At 40.8% G+C, this 25,607-nt stretch overlaps 2 protein-coding genes across 5 annotated transcripts; one reads left to right on the top strand and one right to left on the bottom strand.

The window, feature by feature from the left end:
* Nucleotides 1–725: 725 nt before the first annotated feature.
* On the bottom strand, nucleotides 726–3,473 carry LOC116251138 (RING-H2 finger protein ATL43-like). The gene has a single exon (XM_031625225.2). It carries the CDS (start codon nucleotides 2,725–2,727, stop codon nucleotides 1,222–1,224), a length of 1,506 nt encoding a protein of 501 aa, XP_031481085.1. The 5' UTR covers nucleotides 2,728–3,473; the 3' UTR covers nucleotides 726–1,221.
* A 12,340-nt stretch (nucleotides 3,474–15,813) lies between these two features.
* Nucleotides 15,814–22,003, top strand: LOC116249522 (ABC transporter I family member 17). Of its 4 annotated transcripts, none has more exons than XM_050076482.1 (6): nucleotides 15,814–15,982; nucleotides 16,092–16,230; nucleotides 16,708–16,756; nucleotides 16,842–17,165; nucleotides 21,076–21,263; nucleotides 21,415–22,003. In XM_050076482.1, exons 1-6 carry the CDS (start codon nucleotides 15,948–15,950, stop codon nucleotides 21,667–21,669), a joined length of 990 nt encoding a protein of 329 aa, XP_049932439.1. In that variant the 5' UTR covers nucleotides 15,814–15,947; the 3' UTR covers nucleotides 21,670–22,003. The 4 variants fall into 4 exon arrangements, with proteins under 4 accessions (XP_049932439.1, XP_049932438.1, XP_031478495.1 ...); XM_050076481.1 differs by having other exon boundaries at nucleotides 15,815–15,982; nucleotides 16,839–17,165; XM_031622635.2 differs by having other exon boundaries at nucleotides 15,900–16,244.
* The last annotated feature ends 3,604 nt before the right edge of the window (nucleotides 22,004–25,607 follow it).

Here is a 25,607-nt window from a genome sequence, read left to right as displayed (position 1 = left end):
TTCACATTGATGGCTCACTCAGGGGGGGAAAAAGAACAGTTAAGAGCATACTCCGCCAAAAGCCATGTCAGAAAAAATTAAATAATAAATTACCCGCCAAAACTTACATTCCTTTTATAAATTTGTCCGTGAAACGTTCTGCTGCCAACGCCGTGACGGCTGGCCTGAGATCATAATTATCGGAACAGAAAGAGTAAGAAGTGTGCGGTGAATGATGCAGCAGGGAAAGGATAACGTGTGAGTATGGGCGAAGGGAAGTAAAAAGCGACGGCAGAGGAAACTGATGCAATAAAAACTGGGAGGAAGAAAAAAAGGACGAAAAAGTGTACTCTTTAAGCGAGAGACCAGATGCTGAAAAGAAAGTACCATTCTCATTAGATGAAGGCAAAACTTTAAGAAGGGGAAATACTAATCTAGAAATAACAAATTTATATATGAGTGTAACCTTTTCAGTCTGTTTCTTGTTGGAAAATGCAACTAAGAATGGCCGGTCGACCTAAAGTTTAAACGGCCGAGACTTATCAGCGTCGATTGGATGGAATAATATTAACTGCGCCGTACCCCGTAAGCAATCAATCACTGATGAGGAAGAAGCCAAGGGCAGGGAAGTCATTAAACCCATCAGCTTTCGGTTTGGCGCAAAACGGGAGTTCTGTGCTGGCGGGAGAGGGACGCTGCCTTTCGATGAGGGGGCAATTTTCCTTATAATAAAACGAGAAAAGTGGAAAACAGGAAGGCGCACAAAAATATTATAAAAATCAATTTTAAAATAGAAAGGTTTCCGGGACCCGTCGACACCACTTCACGTACATGATCGCATACAGGACAAACTTCGTCGGTGGGCCCGGATCCCGACATGCAGGGCGCTTCACGACGCCCTATCCCACGCCCCCCCACCATCTTCTCTTGCCCTTTCTCCTTTTAAAAGAAAAAAAGAAATCCCCGAATAATTAAATATTCCACGTCACCCACCCCCACTCTCTCTCTGCAGGTTTGCAGGATCCCCGCGCACGCAGAAAATTGCACCGCTCACGTTTCCCTTGCTTCGTGCTCCGACCCGAATTCCGACTCATCAGCCCTTCGCTGCTCTCAGAACCACGGATATGGAGTCTCCCGCGATTCTCAGCCGTCCGATCTCCGTCAGCACAGAGCTTCTTCCGCCGGGTCCCGATGAGCTTCTCGGCTCAGATAAAAGGTCGACCCGTCTTGAAGGTCCGAGGATCACGAGATGCTGAACCTGTTATGCCACTTGTTCTCCCCGGAAGGCCGCCCCAATAACCTTGCTAACCCCGTGATCTCAGACACTGACCGTGGGTTGGGGCTGTTAATCAGGCCCGATTTGTCAAGGAATCGATTCGGAACCGCAACCTTCAGCCGCGCCTCCGGCGATTGCCGCCCCTCCGGCGCAGACACGAGATTCTCGGGACCTGGACAGGGTTCGGATGGACCGAATCGGTATTGGCCACCGCCCGCACCCGAAATAGAGTCATTTACAACCTCCAAGTCGACCTCCGGAATCGGAAGCTCCCCCGCCGCCGATTCGGCGGGTTCTCTAGTCAGTTCGGATGGGCTGACGCTGCGTCGGCCGCTGTTTCGAGACGAAACCACGTCGTTCGCAATGTCCAGGCGTACCTCCGGGACCGGATGCCTTTCCGTCGATGATACGACAGATATTCGACTCGGATCGGCCGGACCGAAGCTATACCGGCCGCTGTCAATAATCATCTCCGATCGAAGGAAGAGCAGGTCGGACGGCTTCATGCCACTCCTTTGACCCTCGAGGGCCGAAGAGTCGGAGACGATGATCCTGTGGCTGAGACGCCTCTCGAAGCTCTCGCGGTCCGAGGCCGCCGCGTCGGGGAGGAGGAGCACGTCCTTGCGGATGGCTCCGCCTCCGCGATCGAAGCACCCGACGCTCCTCACAGCATCGACGATCCGCTTCCGGCCGACGCCGCCGTCAGCTGAGACGCGCGAAAGAGATGAGGAACCAGCTGTTGAAACGATGTGCGAACGAGTAGACTTCTCTCCGGCGGAGGAATGCCGACCGGAGACACGCGCGGTGGCGGCGGGGATGTCGACCTCTTGTTTCGGAGGAGGATGAAGAGGAGGGGGAGGAGGAACGGCTGCTGGCTCGAGGACTTCTTCGATGATGAGGAGGACGTCCTCCGGGTCGACTCGGTATCGGCAGAGCGGGCATGTGGAGTGCGATTCGAGCCACGTATCGACGCACTCGACGTGGAACGCGTGCTTGCACTTCGGAAGTAGACGGAGGATCTCCGCCGGCTCGAACCGGTTTAGGCAGACGGCGCACTCAAGCCCGTCCTTGGGCCCCCGGAGAGACGCGAACCGGAACACAGGGAGCGAGTCGATCACCTTTCTGTCGACGCCAGAGTTCCGGCGGTACGAGGAGGGAGCACCGCCATAGGCGTAGCTCGGATGCCCGGCGCGGGCGATCCCAGCACTCCGCTTGCAATGCTTCGCGTACAGAAGGATCAGAAATGTCACAGAGAAGATAGTCGTGAGGACGCCGATGATCACCGCGATGCTTGGGCGGAAGGGAGAGAAGTTCGACTGGACGACGGGCGGAGGCAGTGATGTTGGAGAGGGCCGCGACGGAGAAACAGACGGCGGCGCAGTCTCCTCCGCCACAGCGAACCGCATGACTGCGACGACCAGCAGAATGCAGCGGACAGAGAGCGGAAGGAAGGTAATAGCCGTCGTCCTCATCTTCTTGTTCTCCTTCTCGCGCACTGGATCACCATCTTCTTTTTACTACTTCTCTCGCTGAGCGATAGGCATCACCTGTTTCCTGTTTGTCTCCTTGTTCTTAATCCCGATTCCGGCAAGAACCCCTGGATGCATCCCGAACCAGAAGAACGCGACTTTAACTCCGATATTTCTGCCTGCTTTCCTCGGAAACCCCTTCGAATCTGAACCGTCTATCGGATCAAAACCTTGAAATTCAACCCTCCATCTTCCTTTCGCCTTTCCCCACCTCCCAAAAAAAGAAGGTAAAAGGGGAGAAAGAGATGGGGCTTCAGGCCTCTTTCTCTGTTTGTTCGCTGCTCGAAGCGTTTGAATTCGAGAGAGAAAAGAAGAGGAGAAAGCGATTGCTGGGAAGAGCGCGATAGAGGAAAGGCTTCTTCAGCGTCGCAGTTAGCTGCCTTTCTCTCCTCTCCAGCGACCTTTCGTTTCTTTTCTTCCTCTTTTCAGTTAGTTTGGAGAACAAGACCCTCTCTCTCTCGTCCCCTCCAGTCTCAAGTGGCAAGTGATGCTCGCATCCCATAACGCCACTCCGATTTCACCTTCTTACCTCCCATCCATAGATCATCTTCTAATCATGGACCCCGTATTTATTTGAAATGACGGTGTCCGTTTCCGATGACGAGGGATAGAAACATTTTAATTGCTAGACCAATGAGTTCAAGATCTAACTTCAACCACGAAGCTGGATCGGTTCATTCAATTTCACGATGGGTCCTACCTTAGCTGATACCAATTCATGTGATTTTAGTAATGAATCTCGTCGGTGTCTGAATTCAAACTAAGTTCGGGCCTCATATATAGTTGCATGATAATTGCGTGCAATTATTGAGATTTGATAGTTCACGTTTGGCATCTAAATCCTTTTTTAGCTATGGATCGGATTGAACCGCATCCGAGTGATCTAGTGTGGAGTTGGGTCCGTTTATTTTTAGATACCCGACCCAGAGAAATACACTCCCTATACTTCTGAAGACTTAAGATTTTGTTCTTCGATTTATCATAAGAATATTGAAAATGATGACATCAGAAACAATAATGCAAATATAAATAAAAGCTACAAACATACTGCGTCCATGTTGCAATCATGACAATGAAAATAGGTGAACAAAGTAGACAACTGATCGAGATGAACTGTGTCTAAGAAAATCAACTCCAGATTGGATTCTATTTTCAAGAAAATTTTTGGAGAAAACAAAACTCGTGACGGTGACATGCAAATGCAAATTCAGGCGACTTCGAAGATTGATAGCCAGATTCAGCGGCCCATTTGCGGACCCGATCTGGAACCTGGAAAAGCTTCATACTTGGATTGGATGTGAGAATTTTGAATCGGACCGGGACCGACCTGTGGAATGACCTCCTGTAAAAGAAAAACATGCTCCCCCTCTATCTCGACTCTGACTGTCTCTATTTACGGGATCAATTTTAATTTTTATTGGGAGATTCAACCATGGAGAAATGAGCCAAAAAGGCTGTGCAGAGGAGGGGCTGCCAGGGGCCCGGGTACTCTGGTTCTGGGGTGTGTTTGTGTTCATGTCGCCATTAATGAAAGATGGCGACTTACTTCTCTAAAATAAACCTAGGGCGAGGCATCCATCTCTTGCCTGCTATGGATCCATTTGCATTCACTCGTCCCCAAATTGCAGGTGCCACATCCATGTCTTAAAAGCGACCCTTCTCTCTCCCTCTCGCATCCCTAGAACAGAAATTTGGAATATTGCATGGCTCTCGAAGTTCGAACTTTTTTTCTTTCTTATTTATTTACAGGGGAAGGTTCTGTACTCGGTACTCGGCGTCCAGGCTTTCAAAGGTTCAGAGATTGGAATGGTAGCGTTGGGTGGAAATTGGAATATCCAATTCCTGTTCTTGCTTTCCATTTTGGGTGTTTGGGAATATGAAGAGCGATGGTCCCCCTCCCCTGCCTTTGGTTCTTACGGCGAACACGATGGGTAGAAATCAACGGTGAAACAGAGGAAAAAGGAGGTGTTATTTTCCAACGCAGAGGCGCACGGGGAAAGATCACGTTGTGGCGATATGCTCATCAATGCGTGCAGAGTCTGTCGTCCATGAGTTGGTTTGGTGGTGCATGCTAAATTGCACTCATATTTTCACTAAATTAGGCTGGAACATACATGTATATATATATATATATATATATATATATATATAATCGGATTTGCCCAGTTCAAAAGACCACACGTACTGTAAGTTTCATACTATTTCTTATTCTTTTCACTAAAACCCAAAAGAAGAAACACCCTAAACTTGTAGGGGATTGCCTCAATTCGCTTGTCAACTTCATCGCCCGTTGCTTATAAGGCCGTTTCATCTCTTCCTCAAATGTTTGTCAGTGGTACACCCAAAGCGCCCGCGACTTCCTGGAAACTAGGACTTCTGCCTGTACTAGCAAAACCTGGAATTGTGGGAAGCAATGGAATCACTCTTCACAGTGGTGGTCCAAGTTTCGTTTTGTCTAGTTTTTTGGGAACCATTTGGCTATAAGAAGAAAATGTAGAACATGTATTGGTTCCGTATTCTATATCTCTTACTAAACTAATAGGATTTCCAAACATAGAAAATACTGTGATCTCTATTGCAAGCTGCCCTCTTGAGCAAATATTTATTCCTAGAGCTTGGACGATGCTGGAATTGGTGTGTATCAGCTGGTACACACAGGAATTAGGGGTTGTAGATACACAGAGTTGGTAGCGATAGCTTCCAAGCAAGTTGGCTTTGGTGGAAGCCATGGATATGATGGATTGAACATGCCAAACTTATCGCTTGCCTAATGTCAACAGGTGGGAACCCACTGCAACAGACTAGACAACAAAGGCTCTATTAGACCGTCTGGACTCATACTCTTCTTTACTGACGCGACCATCAACTTTTCTAGAGCAATTCCTAAAATCCGTGTATTGTTTGGAGGAAGGTGACTACTCTGATGGACAGTTCCTTTCTCATGGAGTGCAACTCGCCTTGGCAGTAGATTGGGAATCAGAATTACTATCTTTAGTTGATATGCAGAAACGGCCCTGTTTGGAAGGCGAAGGAATTCTTGTCTCGGCTGAGAAAACAAACATGGAAAGCAGAACCAATGTGGAAGATACAGCTCTTGCAGAGAAGGGTGGGAATTGATGAGACCTTTTGGATTCTGCAAAGTCCCAAAATTCACTCAGCTTTTGTTTGATCCCCTTACTCCTTGGGAGTCCCTTTTTTGTGTAACTCATGGCTGTGGATTTCCATTGGGGCAGGATGAGGGCCCGGCCCTGATTGGAGCCTTACCTGGATCCAAAAAGGACCTGACTTTTCTGAAATAATGGCGTAAATACTATTTCATGTTTTTTAAAAAGTGTCAGCGACAGCCTATACTGCTTTGTTTATTTCTCAATTATTGCTAGCTCCTGTACTTGTGCACAGCTTGATCTTTATCTTTGCTTGGGACTTTTATGAGTTACCGTTGGATGTACTTGCGTTGGTTCTATTCTTTGGTCTCTAAGCAATTAAGTTTCTAACCTACCCACTTCTTTAATTTTACCAAGCAAACCAGGATTGCTTCTGATCTAGAAAAAGTTTACTTAAATGTGATGAAACTTTAGCATTTAGATTAAGGTATCAGCCTGTTTTGAAAACGAACTTTTATATTATACTCCTTTATTATTATGTTCTTTAGATGTAACGAGAAGAATTCAGGATCGTCAAAATTTTTAAACACAATGTTTGAGATGGTAGGAAATGAAATGATGGGTTCACCTCACCGGCGAAATCGCCCACATAGATCTCATCTATGCCGTTGAGCTTGAGTAAGTCTTGTTAAGACAGAGTACTTTTAGGTGTTGCTCGCAAATAAAGTTTTCATTAGATCACAACAACCCAAGGACGTGTCCTCGCTTATTCACGGTTGAGAGACTCGATGAAAATCCACCATGATATCCGGTGGGCATAATTTTCAACAGATCGTATGATCGATCCTTCGTACTCTGAGCTGAGAGGAAATGGAGCAGCAACAGAGAGGAGGTGCGCGTATGTTCAGGGAACGGAATCCAAAGTGGGAAAGATTTTTGGTGAGCTATTTTACGCGTGGAATCCAGAATGCCCCTCTCCTCTGGCAGTAGCATTTGGCCATTTACATTGGGAGGGGGTACGGCATTTTGCCTGGTGGATCAGAACTGGGATTTCCGCAGTGGTGCTGCTCAAGTCTCTGTGAATATTTTCTTGTCTCGCGCCCGGTGAGACGACGCGTGTTCATGTAAAATATTGGGTTTTTCAATACTTTATTTATTTTGAATCGACTTATACTGTTTGAGTTACAAGTTGAGATCAATCCAATTGATTTACACAAATCGATGGTGCCCCCGCCATTTCCTGCATCGATTTTTTGCAGACCCCAATTCAGTCAAACATACCGTTTCTTTTGTTCTTTTAAGAAGTTGAGAATTCCTATGCGAGACACAAGAACTTTGGCGTCAAAAAGAGGAGCCATGAACGCACCAAATAATTGGTTGCCAGTGGCTTTTGGAAAAAAAAAATATTCAAAATTATGAACTTAGCTGCAACTCTTGTGTTGCTTTTTGATTCGAGGCTGCATAAGAACATGTGGTTTAAACTTAGGATCTCAGCAAGTTAAAAAAACCTTGCATTTAAGATTAGATTTAAATTCATGAATCTGAAATCCTAAAATTTTAGAATACCACAAATCTGAGATCTGCAGTGAAACAAACACAACCTTATGGTGAAGAATGTCCTGCCAAATGGGCCATATGGATGCAATCCCTAGAGTAGGAAACCTAGTTACCAATAGCAAAATCAAACATTATTTAATGCATAAATAAGCTTTACTAGGACTTGGAATTTATTAAACAGCTTATTAGATCCTAAGCTTTATTAGGACTTGGAATTTATTAAACAGCTTATTAGATCCTACCCATATATTCAAGCATTCAAATTATTGAAATGGAGTCTCCCCCTTGTCCTGAGTCTCTTGACCAAAATCATCATAGACAAAGCTGTGCTTGACAAAATTGCAGGGTTGCCTAATACTAACAAACATTCCGAGAATTGGAATCGGAGCTCTGTAGGTCCAACTAAAATTCTGAAAATGTCATATGAGTCTGAAAAATAAACAACGGAATTTAAACTGATAAGAAAATAGAAGGAGACATGGAGAAAGGCAACTGATTAAGTGGTTCGATCGAATAACTGTTCCGGCTTTTACATATTAGCAAATCCTACACCACGATTCATCAAATGGTATCCAAAGCTATGGATTGTAAAAGTGGGGACCCTGTCCTGGATCGAGAATCTCGATCCAGCATCTGTTTTATAAACAGTCATCCAAAAGTTTCTGCTTGGATTTAGATTGGTATCGGTTTTTTCTTTATGATCTGGATTAACTCTCGTCAATCATTTTGTCATCAGACCCTAAAGACTAAATTAAGAGTATTACAACAAATTTTCAATGGAACAGTACTTGTATCAGAGTAGCAAGAATTTAAAAAGATATTTCCAAACGCGTTGTCTCAAATCAAATGCTAACCTAGTAGCGGAGAAACATATGGTTTGGTGTAGGCGAGTGCCCACACCAGCCAGTAAAAAATCTAATTGTGGTTTCATTATGAAGAAACTGGACCCAGGTCCAGGCACCTGTGATGCCCACATCAAACACGGTTCAAATGCTCTTCGGCCAAAAAATCATGGCTCCACCAATGCCTCGACAAGATGTTGCCTGTTCATAGATGGTGCTCAATCGGACATACGAAATCTTTCTTCGGATTTCATAAAATAGTAATGGAAAGAGAAGCACAATGCGAACCCACAACGTACTTAATTTCCGTGTCATACTTCAAACATCAGACAACCCCGGCTTTAGGTGATTTGATGGTTTAACACTTTGATTAAAGAATGAAAATTTCAGGATCATAATTCTTTCCCAAACTGAAATGGGATCAAAATTACATGTTTCAGTTTCTTAATTCCAAAAACAAAAATGCCGAACGCCCCCTTAGTGAAAATTTCATCTTCCCATCTTGCAATTGTACTGTTTCTTAGCACAAAAGCCATGTCATGTATGATCAATGCCGGAATTGATAGGGTTAGAAAATTGTTGACAAACATCCCCAGCACGCCCTCGTGGGTTCCACTGTTTCAAAAAGATGGACATCGGATTTGCACGACTTGGATTCGAATTCGAAAAATGACAGCACCCATGGGCCTCTCCGGTTCCGATCCGGACGACTCCGCCACCCGACACTGCCTCATGGCGCCGACATGCTCTCGGCATCGCGTCAGATTCGGTTTGGAGCTTCCTTTCAGTCCGTATCTGGTTTGGACATTTCTGGCTTGGATATGGATCCAAAACACTTTCGGACGACGGAAAATGGACTATAAGAACATGATAATTCATGGCCCAACTTGGTTGTGGTCCATGTCTAGATCCACAGCCGTATGTACCCCCCAACCGGTTCATGATCCACCAACTATAGGTCCACATTCCTGAACCCTTAATTGTTGTACTGCCTTCCACCTTTTCGTCGATTACTTCTCAACAATCTGTCAACAAGATACCAGAAAATTGAAAGAACCAAAAGTGAATAAGGAAACAACAATCCCCCGATGGCTTGGCATCAGGAAGGAGTCAGGATTTTTTTTCATGGGCAGGCCAAACAGTCTAACTTTTGGATTCAAGTGGAGCCAAACTGAACTTGAATCCAAATAATACATTGCACAACTAAAAATTTTCAATTTTTTCAATGTCTTTTTTTCTTTTCTTTTTTTCTTTTCAATGTCTAACTTTTTCAATGTCAGTTCAAGTTTTGAATATTAAGAGTGTCAACCCTTTGCACTGACATGCGAGTTAAAGTATGGTCGAGATAGTATCAAAAGCATGCTTTGTACTCTTCAAGGGACAAGGAGTTGGTTGAGAGCTTCAGCTTTCTTTTGAGTATAACTTTAATTCGAAAACGTGGGCATCAAATACAAGATCGATTAATTGGATCACTCCGTTAACTTGCTGCAAGAAAATGCATTATCAGCTGAAGCTATGCGTCGCTGTTGCCTGTTAGGTTTCATTGGATGCTTGCCACGAAAAGGTCGATATGCCCAAGTGGTAGTTGTTGTTTGTTTGGTCTTTTCTGAAGGAATTAGCAGATCTGCGAGGTGAACCAGCTTTAGAAAAATGACAGAGATAATTGAATTGAACTGCATCTGATGTATCAAGTTGGTCCTTCGTTATTCCAACCTGTCGGAAAGAATAAAAATTTAGGAAGAAAGGAGAGAAATATCAATTTTAATATTTGCTTCCGCTGGTGCAAGGCTGCCAGGAGATCAGAGCGCTCCCATCCCAATTTATTTTACGATCCATTTGAATATCTGCTGGTCTCTGACATGATATTAGATAACAAGGAAATGTGAGACGTGATAGATCCCAATGGTATCAAAATCAGCATATTCAAACCGAACTGGCAAACTGATTCCATTGACACATATATATATATTCTGATTCAACCGCACCGCTGAATCAAGCGATTCACTGGCAGCATGGCCGGTTTCGTTTCAAAACAGGTTTCAATTGGTCCTTTAATGTGATTTAAAATCGTTGTTGTTGTTGTTGTTGTTTTTATTTGGATCACATTCAAAAACAATTTTTGAATAACCTAGGGGTTGTCAGGATTTTTTTTACAAAACCAGGTTTTGTCAAAACTGGGTTTTCCTCAAACCTAATTTTGGTGAAACCCCAAACACTCCAAAAACCTGATTTTGGAGGTGAAAACGAGTTTTATATTACTTAGTTTTTTTTTTTTTTGTTAAAAAAAGTTTCTTTTTTAAACGTACCTTTCCCCATAATTTTTAAACCGTCTTAGAGTGTACACCAAATATGCTACCAAGCAGTGAACATGCACGTAATCCACAAAAAATCTCCGTTGCGTCCTTTGCCTAGCAATTAATGTGCCAATAATAAAATCTCTAATGGTAGAAGCATCGCAAATGCGTAACAAAAGCGTTTGGTATAAATAGAGGTACATATATAACTTTTAAATAGAAGCACATACAGAAAATATTCCAAGCATCTTAACGACTGTATTAGTATTCCATGAATATGCCTTAAAAATTGATTCTTCATGATTATTAATGCAGAATTCCTATTAATCCGTCAATGGCAATGCAATTAAACCTGGGATTTTCCAGGAGAACCTAGGTCTTGTGTCAATAAATTCAAGGGGAAATTCCTGAATATTTTCTTCTATATTGATGTTTCCTCAGCTACCCAAGCACGTCCCTGATATTAATATTTTTCTTCTATCTTTGTAGAAAAACAATCAAAGAAAGCAAAATGAACTAGGATTTGCGTGATCTGATCATTAAGACCTATGTCCGCGGCAGCAACACCATTCCTAATTTGATTTTCATTAGTTGTGCATCAAGAATAGATACACACCATAATACCTCACCTCGATGGTGATACACACAAAGGAAACTCCTCTACTAAATAGAAGGTAGAGGCGCAAGGTAAGAAACATATGAAAATTGGAAATTCTTCACCTCAATTTCTCAATCACCGGTTTCCAAAAAAACAATAAGATCACCAATGGGTAGAAGAGAGCAATGGCCAAGTAAGAGCAGCGGACAAAAGTTGACGAACAAGGGAGAGGTGTTGCTGCAATAGCAAATAAAACTTCTTCAACACTCCCCCTTAAGTGGGGTATAGATATTTGCACATCGCCACTTGCTTGTGAAGTTTATGATGTCGATCCTAATTTAGACCTTTAGTGAGACCTTCTGCCAGCTGATCAACGCTCTTTGTATACGCAGTACATACTTGACCATTCTGAACTTTTTCATGAAAATAATGACAATCATGAGTTATTATATATTCGGTTATTTCATGAAATTTGAACTTTGGCCTTGATTGAATGATATCTTGATTGTCGCCATGCATGGGAATAGAGATTAACTTTCAGTCCAGTTTCTGTCATAAGAGTCTTAATCCAAGTGAGTTCACTGGCACCAATAGCTATAGCTGGATATTCTGCTCTTGTACTTGTCCTTGACATCACACTTGGCTTCTTGTTTTTCCAAGTAACCATATTTCTACCCTCGAATACACAATATCATGTGGCAAATTTTCTATCTTTGCAAACTACCCATTCGGCATTTGTAAACCAACAATTTGGTGATATGACTGTTCCTTTTGTACCATAGCCCTGTTGTGCAGTCCTTTTTTCTAAGTACTGCAATCTAGGATTAATGATCTTCCAATGATCCTCTTGAAGAGCGTGCATGCATTGACTTGTCAAGCTAACATTATATGTAAATAAGTTTTCCTGCAAGTCTTTGATATCCTTCCTCTTAAACGATGGAATCTTCGGAAGACACTGATTTTGGGACCAACCTCAATAGAAGTTTCAGTTGGTTTGCACCTCGATCTTGTCCACATGTCTAAGTAAATCCAGAGTGTATTTACATTGAGATAAGACCAACTTTTGCTGAAGTGAGCTATTTCAATGACAAGAAAATAGAGAAGTTTCTCAAGTACGGCTGCACACAACTCAAGTCTAGCTCGAGTTGCACCAGCTTGAGCTTGACTCGACTCAAAAAACTCGAGCTCAAACTCGATTGGAACTTGAGTCGAGCTCGATAGAACAAGCCCTAGCTCTACTCGAAGATACAACGTTGGTCTCGAACTCGACTTGTTTAGCTCATTTAACTCATTTATGTTAAGCATGTATTATTTCTTTTAACTTGATTAACTCCTTTAATTGGCACTCATTTAACTGTTATCTTATTATAATTCAAAATCCATTATATAGTTCAGTCGAGTTCTTACAGCTTGAACTCAACTTTTTTAACGTTTTGAGCTCACGTTTGAACTTGAGCTCGACTCATTTATGAACGAGTCGAGTTGAGTTTTGATGAGCGATTCGAGTCCTCGGGTTCCTTAGGCAGCCCTATCGTCAAAACATTTATCTCAAAAGCATCATGAAACTACTTCTTAGGTTTCAAGATTTTTCTTTGTCTGCTCCCATCAAAATGATATCATCTACATATACATAATCAAGCGGTCACCATTTCTTTCATGTAAAAAAAATACAATGATGAATCAATATATCCATAGTCCACTATTTAAATAACAAAATATAAGTCTTATTATGTAGCACAACATGTACAACTTCATTACACAACATGTTGATCTCTATAGTATGCATGTGGGCCTCATTCACGTAATTTCAATGCCTTTTCCCCTTTTTACTTGTACCGCACAATTTTCATAGGTAACCAACAACATCTTGTCATGCCCAACTTAATATTCTCCCCCCAGAACAATATGATGCCCTTGCATATATCTATAAAGTACATTGTTCACACATTATTGCACTACTATTAAGAACATCAGTGAACTATTTAACCCTTCTTCTTACTTTGGAAGCACATGATCCACACGTTCCACCATGTGTCAATGTTTCTCATGCATATACGGTTATGAATCTTTTCATATTAACAATTTAAAATGTACATGAACTACACGTTTTATCGTACAAGTACATTTCCATGACTTGATTGTCCCAAGTCTATTTCCAAATACTTTAAGCTAACTCTGCCCACCATGTTTTCTATAACCTTCCGGACTGGTCCAAATCACCTTCTTTGGTTGAAGAATATATATTCATATCATTATATATTATGACACATACACGTATACATGAAACTAGGCAACTAGTTCAGTTGGGTAAACACATACTGAAAACAACTTAAGTTGAATAAAAACTGTTTTATCTTCTCCCAACTCGACGAACAATGCTTCACTTTGCCCCAATCTTCATTCTTGAAAAGGGAAGCAACCTAAAGAGATGTCTTCTGTCTCTTCCTAATATCTGTAGGCCCTCTCGTAAGGCTGTTGCAGCAAAAAGGTTCCTTTCTTTTAAATGAACAAATGTGTCTCTCCACCATCTTCTTTTCCATTTTCCATAAATATTTTTAGTTAATCTATTCTTACCAGAAAAACAACTTCCGACCCAAGGAAAGAAGTGAAGAGTACTACGGATTAAATGCTTTCATGATCATGTTTATTAAATATATTATTTTTATTCTCATAGCTAGCATTATACAATTGTAATATTCATGGACTTTGGCTTGTCAAGAAAAATGAATTTAATTTGTAAAAATTAAGTGGACTATAACCACGGAAATGGATGGAAAAAAGTGGGTCCATATATGTGGAAGAAGTGATTGTGTCTAAAAAAGACAATCACTTCGAATGTAAACCATGTAGCCACCGCATAGCCTGGAGATAAGTAATTAATGGCTCGTACTTTTATTCGAATGCAGAGTCTAAAACTTAGGAGGACGCTCTTTCTTGAAGTTGGGCATTCAAGTTTGATGTAGAGAGATTCAGAGTGCTTGTTGAGTTTCCTTTTTCTCCTTTAAATTAAGAGCATGTTGCCTTCGTATATGAAGCATTCTTATTCTTCAGTTTTTGTGTTGATTCTCTAGGAATTTTTCCAATTCCATTACATGTGTTGTTTGGAATTTTCCTATTTATGCCTACCAAACAAATGACCTCGATTAAAAAGCTAACCAACATATGTTGCTTGATGAAAAGGCTGTCGCGAAATCTGAATGCATGAGAACCTAGCTGCTATGTACAAGAAACTAGGAAGTTCTATATGATTCATCTTGCCAGACAAGGTAATATTTTTTCTAGTATCCATGAGATGAGCTTCTTGTTTCATGTTGGCGTTTTTCCTCTGATTTAACAACTACCAACCATTTGGCTTAATGAAGTTTATATATAACAAGGAATTTGCTTGCAAGAGGCTCCCACTAAGAATATACAACTCCATGAAGAATCACTGGAATGCTACCAAGTAATTAGAGAAGGCAGCTCTTGAAATCCAGTTCTTCTTCCTCTGATCGCAGCTGCAGTGGTGAATGAGGTGAAAGCTGTGAATGTATAATGAGAGACAAAGGAAATTGACAAATATTTTCACCGCCTTGGAGCTAAAACAAGACACTAATGATAGCTTGTATATGCTTTTAATGACATGAAAATTAAGATCGACTCTTGTAGAATTCAAATGTCACACAAGTTAAAGCATCAAGGGAAACTATGACCACCAAAACTTTTAGGAGGCATTTAAATGTCTTTAAGTTTTGATTCTAGAACTAAAAATTCTAGAAACAAAGCTTCACCTCAAACTGGAATTGGAATAGAAATTCCAGTTCTAATTTTCCTTTATTTTCGATGTATGGAATTTTGATTCCAAAATTGAAAATGGCTTGTTTAATAAAATGAGAATTAAAATTTTAGAATTGATGAATTAAAACCATCATGGCATGTGCTCTAAAGAGGAAAAAATATTTAAACGATCAAACAAAATCTTTCGAATATTGAAATAATAAAATAATGAAGAGGGAGAGGGAGGATGGGGAGGGTTCATCTGAGGAAGGATGAGCTCGGTGCTTCCATGGTGTGGGTCCCACCATGCCTGCTGCCGCGTCATCCATTCTTTTAGACTTTTGCTCCCATTTTCGCCTCCTGCCCGTTTATCGTATTGCCGTACATGTATCACTATCATGTGCCCCTAATATTTTACAAAATTACTAATATACACATGTAGACATATGTGGCTTTCTTTTTTTCCTATTAAGTGCTTGTGAATCTCGATCCATTCGGAACGAAAGGACTTGGTGCTTACTTTATAGTTTTCAGATGAAAAATGTCATTCAAGTTTCTAAAAGGCTTGACTTGAACGCTGAAGTCATTATAAAATCCTGCAAGAATTTAGAAAATAAAACGCCAACGTATTGAAATCCGTGTTGTTTTTTTTTTTTTTTTATCTGATCGCGAATAAGATTCAACTAAGCAAGGATCGGGCTTCAATATTAAACCCATTCTATCTCTTTTAGTTTCGATATTTTAAATTAGTTGCTTCCTTCGTGAAATGTCCTGTCCGCATCTTTCTTCAAAAGTCGCAAATGCTATTTATTCGCATCTCTCGAAGAGCTTTGCACTCACTGTGTGGAAGTCTCGGGTACCGAGGGCTTTCTCCCCAAAGTCGGACCCATTTTCGTCATCGAGTACTACGGGGGAGACTGGTGGAAAGTGGAGGCATATCGAAAAGGGGAGACGACGCCGAATCTCCACTCTCTTCTCCACAAGGGGAAGGCGTTTACTTGGCCCAGATGAGATGAGAGAGACAGAAAGGCGTCGAGGTTTTAACTGGTGCCATTTCTTTTGCCGCACCCCGCTCAATTGCTTTCCTCCTGTATTTATTAGTTCTACAACCTTGGCGGCTCTACTTGTCTCTCACCCATTTCCTTCTCATCATCAGTTCACCTCCGCGTTCGTTCTTCCCTCAGCACATAGACAGAGGGGATCCGGCTTGCTTGCTTTCACGGATCGGGATTTCAGATCTGCTTTTTCCGTTGCAGACTTTTGAAGCGGAGTCTGCTTCTGGAGCCTCAACATCCGTCAGTAACTTCCGGTTTGTTGCTGCATGCTTGTTTGAGATTCTACGGTCTTAACATCTCTTTTCGATTGTTTCCATTGCTTTCGCTTGGTATTTGTTTCTGAATATACAAATGTAAATATACGCTTGGGAACTTGAAGCGCTTTAAGGCGTAGCGATTTGAAGCTTCTATCTATCTGAGGAGGAAGGCCGATCGTATATTTCATCGTCAATTTTCTTTCATGTTGTTTCATTCATTGGATTATTTTTCTTCTTCTTTTTTTCTTATATTTTTCATATTAGCATATTTGAATTGTATGATGTTTTAACCTTTACAAATTATTTGTTTGCTTCTTTTGTTTGATCATATATGGCCCCTAATTAGTCACGTTCATGTTATTCTTTTCTTTGTTTCTTTGTTCTTCTTTACTTTTTGTTTTCTCTCTTAGCTTTTCGTCTTTTTAATTTGTCCTCGCCTAATCATCTATGTGATCTCCAGGTCCTTACGCCGCACGGTTTCTACATTGCTGATATGGAGACAACTCCGGGTAATCTATTAGGTTTTTGTTCTCTCTCTCTTAGGTTTTCGTCTAACTTTCCTCTTCTTCAAATTCGACGCTGGATTTTCAGCAGACGAGTTTCAGCATTTGCTGATCAACGTCGACAACGGAGAGCTGAGCTCTTTGCCGAAGATTCGAGTCCGGAACCTGACGAAGAAGTCGGACGCCGGCGTCCCTATCCTATCGAACGTTTCGCTGGACGTGCCCAGGGGGCTGGTCGTCGGGGTCATCGGGCCGAGCGGGAGCGGGAAGTCCACGCTGCTGAGGGCACTAAACCGACTCTGGGAGCCACCCTGCGGCTCGGTCTTCCTCGATGGCGAGGACATCATCGATCTCGACGTGCTCAAACTCAGACGCAGGGTCGGCATGCTTTTCCAGCTACCCGTTCTATTTGAGGGTGATTTCCTTTTCCTTCCGTCCTTCCGTACCACAATCTTCCTTTTTAATTCTTACGGTATTAGTAATTCTGGTGAAACCGTTGTTGAAAATCTGTTTTCCCTGCTTTAATCGGTTGTCTTGAGGTCTGGGCGGCCAACGACGGTTCAGCGAAGGAACACCCACAAAAATCAAAACGGGGACGCATCTTTTGCATCCCTTTAGCTAAGCTCCTTGAAGCTAACGCTTAATTAAAACTAAAACGGAAGATAGTAGTATATTGTTTAAGCTACTCGCTTTCGCTTATCAACGAGAGAAGGCGAAGTTGCTAAAAACACTTAAACTATTGGCGATAATAAAAGAGCACCTAATTTTTTCATGCTATTAAAAGAACAACTATGCTTTGCAATATTGATCAAAACAACGTTTCGTCCGTCGACCTTACTTTATTACTTATTTTGAAGATGATGTGACAAAAAAAACAAAGTTACACTTGATAAGAACAAAGTTCATGCCAAGTATTTTGTATAGCTTCTTTAACTATGAGCAGTAGCATTAATTAATGAATCAATTATATCCAAATCAGTTAGTTTCTGTTAATATCTGAAATAATGATGTTAACAATCTTTTTCTTCATTTTAGAAATCTATTCGATGAAAATCTTATGGTGTTAACATATTATATTGAAGTGTATTTTTGATATTTTATTCCGATAGGTAAATAGTAGCATTTTTGCTGATTTATTAGCAGATTTGAATTTTTTGCTTAAAAAACTGATAAATAATTAATTATTGTCACGTAACAATAGCTCTATATTCCAATTTGTGGTTATGGTTTTTTGTTCATTAAATAGAGATTTTAATAATGGACTAAAAGATTTTAGCATGAGAACTAGGTCAATGGTTCAAGTAGCGCTTCCTTTTAAGATGATCTGGTGAGATTCGCCCTTTCCTCAGCTTGCGTATGCCGCAGAAGCAAATGGCAGGTATATCTTAGCAAAAAAAATATTACATTTTTATTTATTAATTTAAATTGAAAATTTCATTTAAGACCACCTTTTGTCTATAATTTGAATATAAGTTTCAAGTTACTAATTTGCATGATCTGGGCTTGAGTTTTTCTGACAACTGTCAAATAAAGGTGGCTTTACCATTTCCCTTTGTCTCTCTTGTAAAAGTATGAACTAAGATTTTTTTTTTTTAAAAAAAAAAGAAGATAAACTTGTCTCTTTTTGTAAAAGGTAAAAGTTGTTTTTAGTTTAAAATGGCAAATTTCAGAAAATACAAGCTTTATCTTCTTCAAGTACATCACGATTTAACTTGAGCTCCTGTTTTATACAGTTGTGTGCAAAGGTTATCAAAAAATTAGACAAATATGGCCCATATTTGAAAATACCAAAAGGTAGGCTTGTACTTCAAAATGTCATTAATTCAAAAATAGATCCATAAAAAAAGTCGAAATCATCCTCGTAGCGTCAACCAGTTATATTACCATCCACCCATGTCACATGACTAATTATACCGCTCTATTTCGTTCTTTTATCAATTTAGAACACTTTAAATTATTTTTTAAGTTCAACAAAAAAAGGGCGCTAAAGACTGAAAGGCAATAACATGTATTAGTCAATAGGCATTGTTGATATGCGGATAACCTACTTGACCAACATTGGACTTAACGGTGAGTACTGTAGCAACAAACTCCGTAGGAAGGATCCAGCAGAAGGTGGCTAACCTGCCTTGCTATTATACAAAATTAATTGCCATTATGATGAGGATTTTTTTACTAATTTGTCTCATATATATATATATATATATATATATATATATATATATATATATATATATATATATATATATATATATATATATATATATGTGAATGTCTATTTTAAATAACTAGAGTCACTCAACTATTTTACAAGGGCCATTTATAAAGCAGATAAATGGTTAGAAGAAAAATAAGAAAAATAATATGAAGACGAACTTATATATACTTTTTTCTTTTAATCGAGCAGACTTGATTAAATAGCTAGACGACCCTAAAAAAACAGAAAGAGAGAAAGTGATCGCTAAATGTTTTAAAAACTTTGGATTGGTTATCATATATTAGAAGCTCTGTCAGGTCACGTGGCTGCAAATAAGGTTTTATATCGAAATGCCCCTTATGAAAATTAAGAAGCTGCTAATGTTTAGCAATATGAACAATTTGAATTGACCAGATTCATGAAACATTTATTACAATATATATAAATCTACCCAAATTATACTTAAGGTGTTCTGTTGACATAAGATGGGATCAGTTTATCCAGTCCCCTACCTTGTCTTTTAAGAAAATAAAATAATTGTTCACAAATTAGGTTTGAAACCGCGTAGCGCAAGCCAGATTCATTGCACACTGTACCTGGCTCATAGTCTTTGAAGATGATCGAAACCATTGGCAGGAAATAAATCTAGGGACTGGTCAATATGCACCGATCTTAGTCACACTGGTTCTTATAACTTGTTGGCCCGCGCCATCTAGTGCCTAGGGACTCTTGGAACTGCCGGTTGGCCGTCTCTGATATCTAAAGATTGATCGTAGAGGCGCTTCAAGATGACTTTTGGTCGCCTGTAGACATCCAAGGATCTGCCACTTCTCAAGGAAGGAACTAACCAAAAAAAAAGGTTCAGAGATTGATAAAGAAAGGATCGCCCATACTTTTTTGCTTTTTGCCATACGAAGATGGCATCTTAGCGGGCGGGCGGTCTAACCCATTTAGATGGTAAACTAGATCAAGGATGGCTCCGATCAACTTGGTAGATTATAGCTGGAGGGATGCACTTTGATTACTGAACGGTTCTTCCGGGCGACGGTTTTGAGTCTGGGCATGTTTTGTTAGTTATGTAGATGGAGCTCTTGGTAGCTATTTCACTAAACTATGTATATATTATATATTAATCATGCAGAAATTTTATTTTTTTCCAAAAGAGGTTGAGTCACTTGATGAGTGGATCATTCCTTGTGGCTGTTGATATTGGCCGACATTATGCTGGATTTTCAGAAGGTATGAATTTGTTAAGTAGATTATAACGGACCTGTTGCACATGCGAGCAGTTTAAAAGAAAATTCAATTCTTTTGAGAACAAGCACGCACTGCTCACCTAATTGAATGTGGTCGTTTGAAGTGCCAGGGTTAAAATTGAGGAGGTTTGAAGTTTTTTTCCTGATATATGTTTCTGACTGTACTCTTGCAATGTTCATCCCTCCTGCCACAAAACTAAAGCGATAACGAGTCTTTTTCTCTAGTGGGGGAAGTGAGAGGTAGTGGGGAATTTTTTTATCAGGACCAACTATTGATAAGGCACGGCCGTACAAAGTGTTTGGTACATCAAAAAATACATAGATGAACATATGCTTTAACCTTTGATGGAATAACGAATACATGTTCGGGTGTCATGTTTACCTCTTAGGGTTGCATCAAAAGAGATTGTTAAACCCAAAAAGATAATTCAAACTTACGTGTTTTCATTATACCACTAAGAAAAGTTGGGTGTTGTAAAATTTTAATATGTTTATGAATCTTCTATGAGCGTACACATTGTCATGGTTAGCGAACTAAAAGTCGAAAACCTTTTTATCTTGTCTCTTTCTGTTCTAAGCATTACATCTATTATTTTAGGAATGAAAGGAGAGAAAATTGTTTTCTACGATAAAAGAGTAGCTTGCAAATTGGGCATATATAGGAAGACAAGAAGTAGGCAAGATGTAATGATCAAGTAGCGGACTTCTGTGTTAAGCTAGAAAGTTGAGCAGAAATAAGGGACAGGTAGGTCACGTCAGTTGGGTTTCCTTCTACTGGATCCCATTAAAATTTCCTCTCATCCTCAAAGAGGTTACCTGGACAGCTATTAGGCCAAGGTTTATGATTCGTCCTTGGGTTTCATTTTTTACAGGTACGGTCGCGGAGAACGTGAGGTTCGGACCCGGTCTCGTGGGGAAGAAGCTGACCAACGATGAGGTGTCCAAACTCCTAAACCTGGCGGACCTGGACTCTTCCTTCGCATCAAAGAAGGGTGCTGACCTATCGGTGGGTCAGGCTCAGCGAGTCGCACTGGCTCGGACGCTAGCTAACGAGCCCGAGGTAGGTCAAGTAAACCCACTGTCGGTGAAAAGTTTTCATCTTTTTCTAGGTACAAGACAAACCGCTTTTTGGTTGGGACTGCTGGCCGCTCGGATTTATGAACGAGTAAGTTCGATCAACTCCTTTTTTTTATCTCTGTCGTCCATGGCAGGTGCTGCTTCTAGACGAACCCACCAGCGCCCTGGATCCTATCTCGACCCAGAACATCGAGGACGCCATAGTCAAGCTTAAAAAGACCCGAGGATTAACGACCGTCATCATCTCCCACAGTGTGAAGCAGATACAGAGGATCGCTGATCTGGTCTGCCTCGTCGTCAACGGCGAGGTCGTCGAGGTGCTCAAGCCGGATGAGCTCTCACAGGCCGAGCACCCCATGGCTCGAACGTTCCTCGAGCTATCCTCTTGACATGGCAAATTAAAGGAGAGCAATGAAGGCTGTCAGTTTATTATGGCATATTTCATTGGGAGTCCTGTAAATTTTGAGGGAAGAAAGAGGTATGTTGCCTATGTATTATGTTGTGGAACACGATCAAGCTACCAAACAGCTCGGCCCATCCATAAGCTGGGACTGGGCGAAAGATGAACACAGGATGCCAAGTGCTCAACCTGGTTGGACTCTTATAAGCCTACCAGTCAGAATATTCTAAATGAAGTTTCTACTACAAATTTAAAGCAAAGCTATGCGTTTGATTTTACGGATAGGTCTTTTTCAGAATTCAAATTATGTTCCCCCTAATAAGTTGTGGAATTAGAAATTAGAATCTTGTCGTTTCAATTTTGAAATCTTTGCCTCAGAGAGAGACGAGCCAGCTCAAGCTGAAAGACTTTATGAGCTTGAGCTAGCTAAGCTTTGATCTTCTGAATAGCATCGCTCGAACGTGTTACCATTGGCTCCAGTCCCAATACATGTTCCATGCAATTGGAGATCATTAAAGTTCTACACTCACATACACACACATGCGTGTATACATATAAGGGAGCTCAATGATGTACTGTGCGTATGGTTAAAATTTAAAAATTTACCAAAATGTCATAAACATTTTTTGTCATAATCCCTTTCTAAAAGCACTATAAGCCATTGTTAATACTTATGTGGTGACTATTTTTGGCAACAGATTTTAATTTTTGGACATCTAATATCTGGCAAAGTGTGTGTATTGTGTGTCTTATAGATCAAGCAAATACAATACAGAGTCATGTGCCTGTTCTTACCTTAGTATAGCTACGAAGGAGTACCTCAACTGAAAATGTTGAAACACTAAGTCATAACAAAAAGAGTATTGCTATGTGACACACCCAAAAATATAGCCTACTAGGTAATCCCCCCATCTAAAATTCAATTTGAAAATAAAGATAGCTAATTACCTTTCTTAATGCGTTCAAAAGAAAGGTAGCAACTAAATTAGATGACAGAATAATGTGGCAGAAGCAACTAGCAGGCTAGGTATTGGTAAAAAATTGGAGGACTTTTAACAAATAAATGATAATATATAGTTTTGCAAGGTTGCCTTTTAAGAGAACAAAGGTACCGGCATCATGGATCTGTTAGAAGACGAATATGGCTATAGAGTGTTGGCTAGTACTCAAGCCCCACTTGTTTCCATGGTGCTTTGATGGCCAATTTGTTGACCAACCGGAATGCTGGACACAAAAACACCCTTAACATGGAGGACCATGTGCAAAACTTGTGTATCTAGACATTTCAAATACATTTAGCAAATGGATCAGTTTCGGATCTTTTAGATACAGAAATTCATATAAAGTTCAATTGAATAAAGAAACGGGAGAAGAAAACCCAAATTCATAACCAAACAGTTCAAAATTTCACTCTAAAGACCTTCTATACATACAGAAGTTAAGGGATCGGATGTCTGATAACTAAGTAAATCTCAAATTGAATCAGCATCGATATGGACATAATAGATCACAATTCTCTTTAAAAAGGCATCTCCGAGGAGGTTGCAAGGAACCAAGTTCGGCATGGATTGTCCGCTTGGCCTTTGTGTCTGCGGTCTTGCTTATAATAAGTAAGAAGATGACACAACAACGAGGGTTTGTCTCTAATATTTCTGAACTGCAAATTGGAAAGAGGAAGAGAACTTGAAAGAAGAAGTATCAGATCGAAGAAATAACTAAACAGGTTTAACAAAAACGGGGTTAACAAAGCAGCGAGAGGGCAAAGAATAAAAAGTAGCAAACATCTAGCTTGCGCCAATTGCATGGATTCCAATAACTTGGTATATATGAACAAGCGTCTATTTAATGAGAATGACTCGACACAAAATTCGAAACTCAAAAACGAAAGGTCTAACAAAAGGTGCTCCCTCTCGTCCAAGTTTTGGATCCGCAGTTGCAGTTGAGGGCCTGAGGCTGCTGTTCTCATATTATGACCTCAATTAGAACTTGGATAGATACAAGACCTGAATCGCCAACCCAGGAACCAGTATGAGGCGGATTGGGGCCTGCAAGCTGCGTGTGAGAAGTTCATACTGATGGATTCATAACAAATAATTCACGTGCGTGGTCAGGCAAGATTCATTATTTGTTTGTGCTGTGGGAGAATGAGACAAACAGGCGTGTTCTAGTCTCCCTGTTCCCTCCAACACTCTGAGATGGAGGCAGCTTCATGGCCGGTCCCCAGATGCAAGAAAGCCAGCTAAACTTGCGGTGGCCCCATGCGGCCACACTTCCCTGTTCAGTGCCTTCCATCCTGCCTTGCTTCTGCTCCGATAGTGTGATACCACCGAACCTATTGACATATTCATCAGTGTGGGTGCATGAATCGGATTTGCTTCAATAATTTTTCTTTCTAAGATTAATGACATGATTAGCTAATTCTCCATTGTATAATAAATCAAGCAGGGAGAAAACTAGAAAAACAAGGAGGAAAACTTTGTCCAAGTTGTTCACCAAGACAAAGAAGAAGACATGGCTTGTCGGCGTCGATGTCGCCATGCTTGTTCAGGAAGTATATACCCCTTTCAACTCCTTCAGATTCTTCAACTAATGCATCGCTTTCTCTCGAAAAGTGTCGCTGCTGCCATCTCACAGCGGTATAGCTTCCTCACCATCCATTGACTACGTCACCAGCATCTCCACCTGTAAGTGGTAGGTCCTACATGACACAGAATGGACGGTGGAAATATTCTCATGTATCGTGATTTGGCAGACGACTTGTTCTTCAGGACCATATATATCATATGCTTTAGTTAGCTAGGCAAGGTTTGGAAATGGATCTGATATACTGCAGTTATCAATATGATTTTGCGTCCATGTGGTCGGATTTGGAAAACAAATTTGGATATGATTACTAACAAATAAAACTAATGTTGATGAGATCTGCAGCACAGGCAAGTGGAGGTCCACAGGCCACAAAGAGGTGTTGAGTTCTCAAATGCTGATGGAACTCTAAAACCAACTGAATTATGACAGATATGAATGTCGTTCTTTGTCTGTTCGCTATTCAAAAAAAGACATTGGAGTTCTTGTAAGGCATGAACTCCCGGATCATGCTTTATTTCATGTCATTTTCAAATTATGGTGTATACTATCATGTCATGTACAGTTTCTTTTTCCATGGAGGAATTAAGCACTACTGCTGTATACATACTCTCTCGATGCATGTCCTTCGCAGACAAAATACTATTGAATATTTCGTTCTCAACATAACAATCTTATTGCCTACCATCACTCTTCCGGCAAAGAAACTTAATTCTTGCTCCCAAATACCGCACATATCTTTGCCCCCAACTGCACGTCTATGTTGGCAAAGTTGCCATTTTTCTTTCTTGGGCTCAAATAGTCACAAACATAAGTGAAAAGTTCGGTTCACCCTTTTAGAAAACAACAACAGGTAGGAGGAGGGTCCTCACATGGGCAGCTGGCCTCCCTGTAACTTGTTTCCTTTCTCATGCTTCGGCGGGAAAAGAGAGAGGACGGACCCCACGCACAAGTTGTCATCCAGCGACCTGTCATCCGCTTGGTCCCACATCGTGGTTGTGCAAGCTAAGCGTTGGACCCCACCCGCTTACTAATTTTCTGCTTTTCAATATAATCTTACCGAAATTGGGCATTCACCTGCATATAGTTTCAAAAGTAAAACTCGTTGAAAGTTAGGCTCGGAGAGCATGCATGTGTATAGATACGCACATCTAGAACTATAAAATAATGTTTGAATCTTTCTAAAAAAGACACCTCATTTTTCTAATGAATAAGAAAACCCTTCTTAGGAATCTTGTTTCTCTGGTATATTGGCCTCTTGTACAATATTTAAAATGAGGTGTTCTTTTAGGACGTACTTGAGGCAATTGAAGACCCTTTTGAAATTTTAGAAATTGTTTGGTA

The sequence above is a fragment of the Nymphaea colorata genome, chromosome 3, assembly GCF_008831285.2.
Source record: "Nymphaea colorata isolate Beijing-Zhang1983 chromosome 3, ASM883128v2, whole genome shotgun sequence".
Lineage (NCBI taxonomy): Eukaryota > Viridiplantae > Streptophyta > Magnoliopsida > Nymphaeales > Nymphaeaceae > Nymphaea > Nymphaea colorata.
The sequence above is the reverse complement of the archived record's forward strand: the minus strand, read 5'-3'. Positions and strand labels throughout refer to the sequence as shown.